Source organism: Electrophorus electricus, chromosome 4, assembly GCF_013358815.1.
Source record: "Electrophorus electricus isolate fEleEle1 chromosome 4, fEleEle1.pri, whole genome shotgun sequence".
NCBI classification, from domain to species: domain Eukaryota; kingdom Metazoa; phylum Chordata; class Actinopteri; order Gymnotiformes; family Gymnotidae; genus Electrophorus; species Electrophorus electricus.
Genome location: NC_049538.1, coordinates 4,628,977 through 4,643,976, shown reverse-complemented (window position 1 = coordinate 4,643,976; position 15,000 = coordinate 4,628,977). Strand labels below are relative to the sequence as shown.

The 15,000-nt window shown below is 38.5% G+C and overlaps 1 protein-coding gene across 1 annotated transcript; it reads left to right on the top strand.

The window, feature by feature from the left end:
- Positions 1 to 8,897: 8,897 nt before the first annotated feature.
- LOC118241154 (interferon a3-like) lies at positions 8,898 to 11,326 on the top strand. Its single transcript, XM_035525084.1, has 4 exons — positions 8,898 to 8,999; positions 10,387 to 10,539; positions 11,010 to 11,102; positions 11,222 to 11,326. The coding sequence occupies exons 1-4, from the start codon at positions 8,898 to 8,900 to the stop codon at positions 11,324 to 11,326; spliced, it is 453 nt and encodes a 150-aa protein (XP_035380977.1).
- Positions 11,327 to 15,000: the final 3,674 nt, after the last annotated feature.

The following is a 15,000-nucleotide window of genomic DNA, read 5'->3' as shown; positions in this document are numbered from 1 at the left end:
TTTGTACTCCAAACATTTGCATTTGTGTTTGTGTCAATAGTATCAGAAGTGTTTCCTCAGTCAGCACTGAGTAAAGCTCATATTTCTAGACTATAACTCCTCATTTTATATACTCGCTATGTTATATACTCGTAATAACTGTGTTAGTATTGGCCAAATGTACATGTAAAAACAAGGTGGGGGGCGAGGGGGTATCTATTTTATTTTACATACTAATACAGAGACATATAGGTTTATATGTCTCTGCATTATAAGTCATACACTACACAGTTGCACTGGGAAAACAATCGGGGCCGAGACCTCGCACGTTTTTGTATGACGGCGGTCATATTTTCCAAATGAAAAGTGCTGCTGCCCTCTGTCGGTGGCGCTGCTGTAGGACACCTTAAACATGGTAGTAGTTTATTACTTTTAGTCTCCAGCCCCCCGTGAATCTTCTAATCAGGTTATTCTTGCTCTTCTGGTGTAAATATAAATGTAATGTAAATATACAAAATGTGTCCTATGGATACCGTTAAATGAACACTTCATTTTGCCAGAATATCTCCCTTTCTGATTTAAAACGGGTGGTGCTGCAGTTGGGCAAATCTTAGGTAATGTTTAAGCAACGTTGGAACCTACAGGAAAACTCCAAGGTACCTAATGCGAAGCTATGTTATTTTACAGTGAAGTCCATTCAATTCTTCATCAGGCAGCGAGACTGATAACACTTAAGCGCGCTCACTGGACCCCGCCTTTATAATCTAGAACAGATAAACCCTCTTAGCTGGTTTTTGAGAAGGGTTTAAGTGTCATATCATATGTCTTTCTTGCGGGTAAAATGCCCCGCCCCCCAAATAATTGCTGCACTGCATCATGTAATGTGTTAGGTTGGGTGGGGTGAGTAGTGTGTCCCGCCCCCCAAAGTTCCAACCCACTGGCTCCAACCATAACCAAACATACCTCATCCAATAAGTCAAAGCCGTATAACTGGATATGTGTTAACTTTACATTTATTATTTAGTAGTTTTTTCGTGTCAAAACCCTCGCGCACTTTATGCAAGATAAGGCACAGGAATGCACAGCTAAGCAAAACGTCATCTTCTGTCTGTCTGTTCGAAAAAGAAAGTTGTTCACTTTCATTTAAAGGTCTAAGCAGGAAACCTTACGTTGCGTCCACATTACACACTGCATCCTTACACATTACGATCTCATTCATCAGCCAGTTCAGCGTAACTGGATTGCGGAAACACCGCTGGGTATGTTGGTATAGCCCCAGAAGCACTTTCACTTGCGCTACAGTTCGAAACTGCAGGAGTGTAAACACAGAGCGCAGGGAAAGCCCTGTTGTTCTTATGATTAGCACGATAATCATAATATTAACGATAACAACCAAAAACGAAATACATGGGAACAAATACCCTAAACTGACAACCACGTTTCGAAGAAAAATGTTCATTTTTGTATGTTTAGATTAAAATGAGATGCAATTTCTCCAGATTACACTGAAAACACCATGGGTATAGTCCAGAATGTACCATAGTCCCCGACAGTATAACATATTTTCGAATTCCAGATAGAACGGGCTTCCCGCCAGCCCCGTGAATGCAAATCGCCTTATTGTTTGGTTTATATAGTCTGCCTTGTTACACTAGCTCAGTCCAGTCTTGATCTTGACTTGAAATTACGAGCTCATTAACAGCAAAAGACCACACAAGAAAAGATGTTCATTGTTCGACAATTTCTGTGGATGGTTATTTGTCCGGCTGTATTTGCAACATGCGAAAACGAACGGGAACAAAAGATAATAGCTGAAATAATTGAAAAGCTCCGTAACCTGGTAAGGGTGAATAAGGGTAAATAGATTTCCGTTTTGGGGATAATAACTGGATACTATTCTAATTCTGCGTTGTTCATCGTCATAAATTATGTTTAGCCTATATTTCGTATGACCTACAGATTTTTATATTAGACCTATTATTTAGTTTTATATATCATGCATCTTTATACCCGCCCTGGTGGAAAAGCACCGTAAAGTTTCGTACGGAATGTTCACAAGATTAAACAAAAATGCAAGATAATTTCTTAACTGACATGTGTAAAAAGAGTATTTTCTGAAGGCTTGTATGTTTTTTTCCCAGTGCATTATTTGCCTTACAATTTTGCACACTATATTTTATTTTTCCAGGGGGAACTGCGACCGAATAGATGCATGAGAGATGCGGAAAATATGATGAAAATCGAATACCCGACATTCCTCACAGAGGTAGGCAGTAATGGAAAAGCTACAGATTTGTATCATTCATCCTAATGTTTTGCTTATAATTTTGTATTTATGTGTGTAAGATAATTATTGTTATATAATAATTATGTGCGGACAGAGGGAGAGCGCAGTCATGGTGCTGGAACTGTCGTTTAGATCTGCTTCTGAACTACTGGAGAAGGACACAACCTCCACGGCGTGGAACAGCAGAGAGCTCCGACAGTTAAAACACCTCCTCCGTCAGCAGAGCGACTGCTACAAACGAAGTGTGAGCTGGCCAAATTTGCCTGTACAATCTAACGTTGCAACATGATGTATGCTTTTTGGTACAATATAACTGGCATGATATGTAATTCCTTTTATCTTTTCTTTCCTTTTGATTCAGTTTACGGTCATCAACTCTGGCGAAGACCTGAAAAATTGGAACAGCCTTTGGACTCGTTTAGGCGATTTTCTGTCACAAAAGGTAAAATGTTCACTCGGTACCACATCCCACCCTTGTCATTTTCAGTGTTTTCACTGGTGGATCTATCGCTTTAAATTTATTCATGATGTTGGGCTGATTTTTCCCTTACCTTTCTGATTTTTCCCTTCCTGAAACCTTTTCCCTTCCTCCCCACAGAATTTCAGCGCGTGTGCGTGGGAGAGCGTGCGGCCTGTAGTTCTACGAATCATACGCAATTTCTGCAGATCTATAATACATTCAAGAAAGCAATTCCCAAGACAAATTAAAAGGTGTTAAAAAGCGCCCCACCAATTTCTGTAGTATTTAAGTATTTAATACTATTTAATTAGTATTTAATTCTATGTGTCAGCATTTTATACAGTGTGTTGTTTCTTTTTTTTGACACGTATTGAAATTTCAGTTTTCTAAAACTGGGATCTGAGACTTCCTCAAAACGCAGTGTCATGTACCCTTCTTGGCAAATATGTAACACTATAACTGTTGGCAGGCCCTCTCACTAAAGCCTAACAATAAACACGATTATTTATTATTTAAGATAGACGCGTGTCTGTATAACTTAATTTATGCACTGTTGCTATCTTGAATTTGTGAGTTAGCCCAATTACTTTGGATAATATTGTATAAAACTTTAGGAGTTTATGATAAAATACGGAACATTTAAAACGACGGTGTTAATGTATCACCTGTAGCTCATCTGGTACCAGCACAACGGGAGAGGTTAAGATTCCCACGGAATTATATACTGTCGCTTTGGATAATAATGTCCTGGTTAATCCTTAACATGTAGATTACTATACTTGTATCTGATATGCTTCATTAATATCTATGCGAATTAATAAACCTTTTCACGATTGAAGCAATGTGTGTGGGGTTTTTTTCCGTTTACTTGGAGCATCCACGTTTAGCCTACATCTCAACAACTGTACTGAAATTTGCAACAGAAGACGTCTCCGTATCATTATTAATTACTCAATAGACAGTACTACAACATTTCAATAATAGTTGTATAACGGTTTAGTAAAATAAAACATTTTGTTCATTGTTTAGTAGATCATGAGAACTAAAACAGCCTTAACCCATATAAGGTACGTTGAAAATAACAAAGATACAAGCATGTCCGTTTTCTAAACGCGGAGATAATGATCACAGTAGTTTCAGGTTCATTTTACCTCTCACTTATGCTGTTTGCCCGTTATCCTTTACATGCCACTGCAAAATTGCTGTTATTTTGTATTGTTGTTATTTTTTTATTTGTGTTGATGACGGCGGTGACGTTGTCGTCCTCGTTATCAGGGTCTATGCCACGTCATGAGTCTATATTTGAGCTAAACTACCACAGAAATGGTGCTGAGATTCCCCCCATCGTAAATCCCTTTCAGTTTAAGAGCCCCAGTAGGACGTGTGGGGTCAGTGCGGGTAAAGTGGGCCTGCGTGACATTACTGCGAAAGATATGGAGAGAAAGCTTTGACCTCTGCGGTCGAGAGCACGGATCAAACAACTCTCAGTGTGGAGGCAAACGGTAACTACCAAAGGTTGTTTATGTGCTGTGAAAGAACCGCCTCCGCAAACCGATTCACCACGAGAGGATTTCAACAGAATATGATCAGATGGATTACTGGAATTGCTTTTTTTCGGTAATGAAAACGAAAAATGTGTACAACATAGACTATTTTAAATAAACAGTCAAAATAAATTTATACCTGCATATGTTTATATACATTTATACATTTACATACATTTAGCTATTTAGACGAGACACAATAGTTGGTGGATTACATTATATTCGTAGATTAAATTCTTTAGAATTGTTTAAACGGACTTAAAGGTGCTTAATAAGAATCCTCAAGTGGGGGTCGATAAACATTATCCGGTATCAAAACCATTTTAAGTGGACAACTTCAGTGTGTACCGTCTTAGAGGTTTGTATCCAGGTACCAATTGCAAGCCACCAGAGGGATTACACCTGTAATTCCTAGGAATGCGAAGGTGATTCATCTGTCAGGGCCGCGTGCGTTTGAGATGCGAAAGAAGGGAATGCCCTTTACCTTTTCAGTCACCTGCTATAAATGCGCAAGTGCTAACTGTACGGCCAAACGAACGCCTTGCACACTGGACGCTCTAACTTCGCCAGTTAATAGTGTTTCTTTACTTGCTTTGGTCTTCGCGCTTACTGGGCTTGGGAATGGCAGCAGTGAATATGTGGGGTTTTATCCTGCTCGCGCTCAGCTGCTGGAACTACGTAAGCGGCTGCACGTGGATGAAGACGCAAAAGAAAGCATCTCTTAGCAATTTTCAGATTTTAAGCAATAGTTCAATTTCGCATCTTGAGCTGGCGGTAAGTACTACTACTAACTACCATAGACCTGCCGTAAAAACAGACAAAATAGTGCTTAGCTGTTAAAAACAATGAATTTGATTTACACGATTTTATTTCAGTGCAAAAATGCTATGCGTGACGACACTAAACTCAATTTGGAGTTTCCGAACAAGCAATATAACCACGTTACTCATCTACAGGTACGGAGAAATATAATCTCCTATATAATAATATACATTACATCATAATTAAAAAAAATGGAAACATTACTTATTGTAAGGAAAAATAATGAATTGTTCTCTTCTAGTCAAAGGATCACATACTGTTTATTCTACGTACCCTAAAAAATGTGATGAGAGTTTATGATGGCAAATACGACAAGACGGACTGCGACCAACCTAAACTGCAGATATTCCTGCTTGATATCCATCGACAGGTCTCAGAGCTGGAGCAATGTGTAAGTCGGTGGTGTTATCGTAACGACAACGTGTAGAACCTAATATGTATGAAATTTATGTAATAATTTCTTTTATTAACAACAAAGGCATCCAACGTCGCCACCACTGAAGTAAACAGGAGGATATTAAAAAAGATGGAAATACACTTCAAAAGTCTGATTTCTCACCTTAAAAATACGGTAAGGGTTCAATAATAGCAGTAATACTATATACTACAGATATGTATTCTGTGCAATTGTGCTAGTTTTATACTACGTCCCCCGAAGAACGTTCATTTATGCATACTTCAACTCACTGAGCATACTCAGCAAAACACGGATGCATTCCCACAACCAGAAATGTTATCTTGCAGGACTACAGTGCGAAAGGCTGGAATGACATCGCTGGCGTAGTGCTGAGACATCTCAGAAGACTCGACCTGCTGGCCATAAAAACTAAAAACGACTGCAGCCTTTAACATAAAACGGCCGTGACAACTAGTTTCCTCTGCGGAGAATTTGTAATCGGATGATTTCACCTTAACGATCATTAAGCCTTGTGTTTGAAAATGATAAGTATTAATGTCAATTATAAATAATTTACTATTTATATTTTATGATGTCTATTTTGTGATATGTTGTCTATAAACAAAAATAAATATATTAATTTATTACCTACATTTATTTTGTTGTTCGTGTCTCTATATTGGTATATTCATCACAAATTGGCTAGCCTATACGATGGCCTATGTGGTAACCGGCCCAATTTTAAAGTTATGCCGTTTGGAGGAGTGACGACTCTAGAGTTTGTTGGGGCCGTAAGACAAAATTCACAGGGCCCCCTCCAACTAGCGTTCTTCGCCATAATATTACTACTAGCTTCTACGTGCTGTCAGCCTGCTACCTTTCCTGTCTTCCCTCTGCCAGAAGGGTAACGCCAGGGGAACCCAGTTGCAAAAGTAAACTTTGCACATTGCTACTGCTGTAGTGCAGTACATTCCCACTGATCAGGATATCTACTCTTAAATTATGTTATATCATCACCAGGCCAGAAAGCTTGTGCTGAACTGAGGCTGAACCGAACTAAGGCTGCTATAGTTCTGTGCGGAGTTTACCCTTTGAATTTACCTTTACCGTAGTACTTTACCCTTTCAAACAGAATATACATTTTGTACCAACATTTTCTTTTTGTACATTCTATGAAACTGACTAGGACCAGGTCGGACCGCATCAGACCTGAGGTTCGGTTCTCTAGGCGGGTTATAGATTCGTGGAACTCCCACTCTGAGGGCGTCGTCATAGCACCTACAACTGGATGCCCTTTCCCTGCATCTACGCATGTTCCCGCGTGTTCCCGCATGCGTAGTCCCTCTCTTCCTCCTTTACTTCTGAGCACACTTTAAAATTTTTTTTTTTTTAACGTTTTCTTTTGTTAAATTTTTCTTTTGGCTTTGCCTTCATTTGACTAATGACCCGTCTTTCCCCTGCCCACTTAATTATGTCCCTTATTATGTCACGTTATTGGTCCCAGTGGAGACAGCTGTCGCTGGTCGTTTGGGCCTTACCGGTTGGGATGTGGTTGACTTGTGGGATGTGCGTGCTACCTTGGTTCCCAGGTACCGGATAGCGCGCCAATCCCAACGACACGCAACTGGAGCACGCAACGTCCAGTATCAGAAAAGAAATGCCGCACCTTAAGTACAATGAATTTATACGGTAGCTTTAATACAGAAAGCTAATAGCAAAGACTTGGTTTCTAGTCAGTTATTTATATCCTTTTTATTCATTAAAAATGGACATAATGTTTTATCGATGAGGTACAATCTAAAAATACAGCTTTGGGTCAACAAAAATATAGAAATGACACTTTGCCAACTCCTTGGCATATTACCTTGATCCAACATCCAAACTTCCAAATACGTAAAATGTGTTGGATCAACGGAATTCAAAACGTTGCCTAAACGTTTTTTTGTTTGTTTGTTTTATTTTAGAGTTCAAGTTCAAGAGGTTTTATTGTCATTTCAGCTATATAAAAGTACACAACAAAAAACGAGACAATGTTCCTCCAGGACCCTGGTTCAACATAAAAACAACAGTGCAACAGACAACATGCTACACAAGTGCAAACAGTCCAATATAGTGCAAAATGCCATTAAATAAACATTAAATAAACAATAATAAATACAGGACAGGACAAATACAAAATACAAAATGAGTAGACAGTGCAAGTATAGGTATAGCTACCTAACGCTAGCCAGAAAACACGGTTTTATTAGCTCATCAAGGAAATTCAATGTCAATGCAAATAGCATAATTTCTGGGTTTTCACTCAAGACAGAAATATATATAGATAACACTTGTCGATATATCGGTCTATAGCAGATTTACGAAAAGCTAGATAGATTGATAGTTAGGAAAGCTAGATAATTAGCAAAACAATGAGTTTCAGCAAAACAATGTGTTTCGCTCACTGCTCATAACGTGGGTCATAAAATGCTTGTACTGCCTATAACACTGCAAATCATTTCAGCCATAAAAGTATTCATTTTCTCTCAAGACAGATATACAGCGTTAGATAACACATTGGTACGTCAGTCTATGGCAGACTTAAGAAAAACTAAATTAGCTTGTGTCTACATTCAACACGGCAGACTTAATTTAACATTCAACAGAGTTAATCTTATCGCAGTCGAAGCAAAATACCCACAAAACAAAGTGGATCCTAAAAAATGATCGTAACGTTCAAGGGCGATTCTCGGATCATAGCTTTAGGGGTTATGAGCACCCAGTGAGATCAGCACCCACCTATTTTTATATTTTTTTTATTTCAGTGTACATTTCTATACGATTTTGGACTATCATTACCATACTTGTGAATGAAGAACATCTGAATGGGTAGAGGAATCACTGTAACAAGAAAGAATCATTGGTCACATGGGTAATTTAATACATCATACACATCTCCTCTGCTACCCTGTTCATATTATCTATTAATACATATGTTAGATAAATCAGTTACCTTTTGGAAAAAACGAGATGTCGGGATTCAAGACAACTTCTCAAAACTCAGGACAGTTCTAGGTTGTCCTGATTGTTCTGACCGTACTCATGCCCGAGCCTGATTCTTTTCTGAATATCCACGCCACCCCCCGGCACACACACGCACACTCACACACTCACGCACACTCACACCCTCACACACACACACACACACACACACACACACACACACACACACACACACACACACACACACACACACACACACACACACAGGGCAAGTTAGGAGTTGGGCATCACCTATCTCATCATCACACCACCGACAGGCAAAAGCAACACCATCAAAACGTATTTTTTTCACTTATTTTTAGGGGTGTTGGGGTTGCTCATTTGTCTTGCTCATCGAGTAAAAAGGACAAGACAAGCCTATGAGTAATGGTTACGTCACTCGCTTATGAAAACTGGTTGGAGCCACAGTTTCTGCCAGGAGAATCTAAGCGTGTGAAGGGGAATTCTAAGTCGTCCAAGAGTACGCGGGTAAGTTCAAACGAATTTTATTTTGTTCTGTTCTGTTCTATTTAATAAAATAGTTTAGGTTTGGCCTAGTCATGATAGCTGGTTGATACAACACTTACAATATGTGTTAATTGTGTGTCAGAACTTAATGAAATAACAGCTGCAATTAAAAAAATGCCAATATCGTATAACTTGATCATATGTAATTTTTTATCTCACAACAGTGCATATATTTAAGTATCGGCTAAAGAGCCTCGAAAATACTTTTTTAGAGTGTAGACTAGGCCACGTGAAATATTCACAAAGCCTGATCGGAAAGTGAAAGTAGAAAAAGTAATCAGTGAAGCGCTCTTACCAGGGAATTTAAAATCATGTTTCGGGGTTCCATCACATCACTTTCCCTTTCCAAATTTGCGAATAAATCTCGGATACGGCAACATGTCGCCACAAAGAATACTCAACAAAGAACGGCGAAAGCATACATGCAAAAATGAACGCAAAACACATGTGGATTTGCCTTTTCCTCGTATTTTACAGCGCGCAGAGTCCGTGCACAGCCTGCACCTGGATCACGAGTCAGTACAGAATACTGAGCAGAGAGTGTCTGTCACAGCTGCAGAAAATGGTGAGGCACCAACTACAAAAAACATTTAATCTGGCATCTTCGTAAATGACTGCTTGTGAATCACAGCATATCGTTGGAATAATATTTGTTGGTCTTACTTCCTGTATGGAATCAATTCAAACATGTGAAATATAGATGTGATGTCACACAAGTAGCTACTTTATACACTGTATAAAGATGTTGCTGAAATGTTGCTGAATTTCTATTTAGGAATATTTACAATGTGTCTGGTATTAAAGCTTTAATCAGGAGTTGCTAAACAGCTAATTGCTTGAGGAGTGAGTGCTAACGGTTGCTTTAGCACTAGGACTGGGTTTGCTAACAGAGAGAGGGCAAATTTATATATTGCAGTTCTGAAATCTGACCAAAAGCTTGCAGTTATTCCTGACTGAGAATAACCTTTGTAGCCCGCGTGCACCTCATAATGTAAAACATAGAGAGTCCAATTTAAAACAGTTTAATGTTGGATGGGGGGGGGGGGGGGGGGGGGGGGGGTGTGAAATGCTGCAGGTTCTGACTGACAGACTGAACGTATGCGGAATATTCTCATGTTTATTAAATGTTTTTGATATTTCTTTTTTAGGGAGGAGAGTTTTCTCAAGTTTATAAACCGTTTCCAACGTCATTATACACAAGAATTATAACGGCCAAGGTAATTAAAAACCCCAAAAAATCTGAACGGATTTTTCACAATTTCAAAAAGTTTAAGGTTGAAGAGTTTTTAAAGAAGCTGTCGTGTCTTTTCGTGTTCTTAAATTCTCAACACAATTTATTCTCGTTCAGACTGAAAACCAGGTGAGGTTTCTGGCTGAAGTCACAGAGCAGATCACCGAACTCTTCAATGTTAATTTAGACTCCGCAAAATGGGACAGCGGCGCACTGGACAATTTCTTAAACATCCTCAATACACGCATGCTGAATGAGCTCAAAAACTGCGTAAGTGTTGAGTAGAAATTTTACACCCCTACACACCGCATGGGCTGCGCCACTCTACGTACGTCCTATGTCACTTGTTGTAAATACCAGGCAGGAAACTGCGAAATGTCTGTCGCTGTGACGTATCTTTGTACAGAGACCAGACAATTCTACATGTTGTTTTGATTTACTAGGTGTGATGTTACACTGAACAAATGTCCCACCCCATTTGATTAAAAAGACAGACCCACCCTGCAATCATCGATTCAATTCACCTCTGTAAATACTGCGAGCCCTCCACCAGTGTATAACGTGTCATAGGCAGGCTTGAGGTTTTATTAATGCCTGATATAATACCTGATATATACAAGATATAACAGAACGCTGGACTGTTACTCCAGTAGCAAATGAGGCTGACGGCATATCTTTATAGTGCATAATAAAGTGACGTACTCTTAAGTAACCTTAAAGAAACTGCTCTCTTACAACAGGCTGCATCCTACCGAGAGACAAAAGAACAGCGACACACCAACATGACACTTAAGAAACATTTCAGAAAGTTAAAGAGGATTCTGAAGAAAGCAGTAAGTTTCACGATTCCGTTATTTATTTACCGAGTTTTTGTCAGGGTTGTCACGTAATGCCAGTCTAAAAGGAAACTTTTAGATACTCAAATTATTGCATTTGATTTGATCTTTTATAGAACTACAGCGCTGATTCTTGGGAGCAAATCAGGAGATTAGTGCGGAACCACCTTACGCGGATGGATATTATCGCTTCCAACTTGAAGTCGGCGCTGACGGGCTGAAAAGTTAAAATGACTATTAAAATAATTTTAAAAATCATCCAAGATGTAGAAAACTTTGCAAACTCTAATGCAGAAACTTTAAATCATTATTTATTTATTTATCTATTTATGTATGTATTTATTTATTTATTTATTTATTTATGTATGTATTTATTTATTTATTTATTTATTGTCATTCTTTATTTAATTATTTATTTGAATTAGTTCGTGGTTTCTTTGTTTATGTGTTTTTGTACGTTATTATAGAGTAACAGAATAGTATTTAATAAAGCCATACGTCATATAAGCTCTTTTTTTCTTTCCTCCGTGTTTGTCATTGTGAAACGACTTTGAGTCTGTGAAAGGCGCTATATAAATTAAGCTCACTATTATTATTATTATTACTACTATTATTATTATTATTATCATCATCATCATTATTAATAATGATCATTTATGCTAACTATTCTTATATATTAAATTATGTAATTAATTAATTTGCATCTTTATATATTTATAATATTTATTGACGTTTATCCTGTGTACTTCTTTAGTGTACACGTTTCAGTTATCCAGTCATTGTCAATGGCAAAAAAAAAACAACAACAAAAAACTTCTATCATATTGATATAAATAAATATGCAAACAAAGTCACAACCACAGTCTTGCTGTAATGATTGATCACGTTTTCAGTTTTCTGTGATTTTTCTTTAACGAGACAAAATATACACTGATGACTATATTTTCCATACTCCCGATATTGTAGATAATGGTGCATTTAATTAAAAACGAACACACGCAGAATAATACACTTACTGGCACGAATTAGGTTATGGCGACCGAAGTGCTTACGTTCACGGTAGCACTGCAATTGCGCACAAACGAATAAATACAAGAAAATATAAAAAAGAAAAACGTACCAACAAGCAAGCACACAAACTATTGAACTTAATATCAAAATCAAACAAACATTCACACGATTAACCTTAGCTTCGTCTAAAAATCTAGTTAGATTTATCTTTTAATTTTTAGCTCCAAAATAATTACAGCGATCTCGACCTTGATGACCTCATAGCTGGCTATGGAGATGATAACATTTTAACAATGATAATCAGTAAATAGTGTCAAAGCGCCATCTGGATTCATTACCAACAAACAAGGTTAACGCCACTACAACTTGGTACAGCGAAACCATTTTCTATCAAGTGCTGCACTTCTTTATGTATAACCTCTTGTTTAGTAGTGGTGAGACAATATGCTTTCTGTTTCAAAGGACTATGCCCTGTGATGCAGTGAATGGTCAGACAGGACCGAGGCGGTATGGATAGAGAACAGAGAAGGGCATGCACTTCACCCAACGCGCTGTGCTGCAAGCACATATTCCACAGGACTCCATGAATCTCCTCACCTCTGTACCTGGCATGCACCACCAGAAATGTTGCTTAATGAATTCCTGCGTGCGAGTAGCACCCGCATGCCCTGACAAGGGGTAGGCATGTCCCCATTGCAGGACTTGGTCACAGATGGACATAATTTACAAAGAGGTAACGTCTCTGGGATCTGGTTCTGTCCAGAGGGATGTCTTTATGACCTCGTCCAATCCCCGGCCCAGAGGGCTATAGCACACTTAGGGAAATAATGGCCGATTCCGCAAGCCAAGCGAGGTCACCTTTCCACAGAGAGCATCCAGTTTGGTGTTCTTAGTACATGATTGGTAGGAGAACATAAAGCTGAAATGACCAAAAAATAAGGCTCACCTGGCCTGCCTGGGGTTCAGCCTTTTCGACCCCTGGATGTACGCTAAGTTCTTGCGATCTGTCCAGAAACAGATCAGAAAAGAAACAGACTCTCAGAGAAACTGTTTAGCATCTAAATTGGGGCTTGCCCACTAGTGATTAATCACTAGTGTGAGCACCTGCAGTGGCTTGTAGCACATGGTCTCCCTCTGGTGATAGCAGGCCAGCACTGCCGGTGCAAATGTGAACAAAGAAAAATATAAAGATTTTGCTTAAATGTCTGCCACTTTGCACAATAGAATTACCACGGATAATTTCTTTTTATTACAACTTCACAGTTATGTCAATCAGTACACACCTACATGTAACGCACCCATCAGGAAGAAATGAGGGGCAGTGTCAATCTCTATCCCCTGAATACCTCAAAATTTTACAGGGTTTCAAAATACATCTGGGTAAAGTTCTGTGGGGAATCTTGTCAACCTAGTATGGCATGTTGAGAGAGTCCTTTCTTTGAAATTCTTCTAGTTTTCAGCATCAATGATACAATTAAATTTATTTATGACAACGCTGATCAGGAACAAATAAAATGTGTCTCTCTGCAAATATCTAAAATCTGCATATATTTTAAATATCTCTAATATCTCTATATGTCTTTAGAGCTATCTCCATATCTATCTCTATATTTCTCTGTCTACACTATTAACATATGCAAAAGAAGCATAAATGTTAAAGGGTAAATTGTATCCAGCAGAAATGCATGCTGGTTAGGTAGTAATCCTGATCAGTAGCAGCAATCATGATCAATAGACGCTCTTAGTTCAATAGATGATTTTATGTAAAAAATCAGCCTTTTCGACCACTGGATGTATACTAAGTTCTTGTGATCTGTTCAGAAACTTTAAAAAAAATGTTTTAACGTTTTCTTTTGCTAAATTTTTCTTTTGGCTTTGCCTTCATTTGACTAATGACCCGTCTTTCCCCTGCCCACTTAATTATGTCCCTTATTATGTCACGTTATTGGTGCCACTGGGGACAGCTGTCGCTGGTCGTTTGGGCCTTACCGCATGGGATGTGGTTGACTTGTGGGATGTGCGTGTTACCTTGGTTCCCAGGTACCGGATAGCGGCACTACGCCAATCCCAACGACACGCAACTGGAGGAACAATCACGGGATTTCTTTCGTTCTTTCCTAACGATCTGAATCTACATAAAGTGAGTGTTCATTGATTGATGGCTGTCGTTGTAATTCGTTGTAATCAGTAATCTGCTTTAACCGAACACGCCTGGACGAAAAGAGGTAGGAATGGCAAGAGACAACTGTTGCAGATGGGATCTGTGATCAACCTGTGATCCGTTCCTGATGCCTTCCGTAGCATATTAATCTATCAGTTCAATAAACGAAAATGCAGTGAAAATAAAAATAAGGGCTTCAGACTTCTGCTGATGCAATACGATGTCGATTATGGTTTACGTCAGGGAATTCTCAACAAAACTAACTAGAGTTTCCTTTTCCTTCGATTTCTGTTTTGTAATGCAAAGGTTGGGAGAACTGAACAATCGGAGCTTTACAGCTACTAATGACCTATATAAAAATCAGGTAAGTTTAAGCTATACATTTAATAAAGCTGTTTTATATTTATTCATATTAGTCTTACACGTCGCTTACACGTCCAGTATCAGAAAAGAAATGCCGCACCTTAACTACAATGAATTTATACGGTAGCTTTAATACAGAAAGCTAATAGCAAAGACTTGGTTTCTATTCAGTTATTTATATCCTTTTTATTCATTAAAAATGGACATAATTTTTTATCGATGAGGTACAATCTAAAAATACAGCTTTGGGTCAACAAAAATATAGAAATGACACTTTGACAACCCCTTGGCATATTACGTTGATCCAACATCCAAACTTCCAAATACGTAAAATGTGTTGGAACAACGGAATTCAAAACG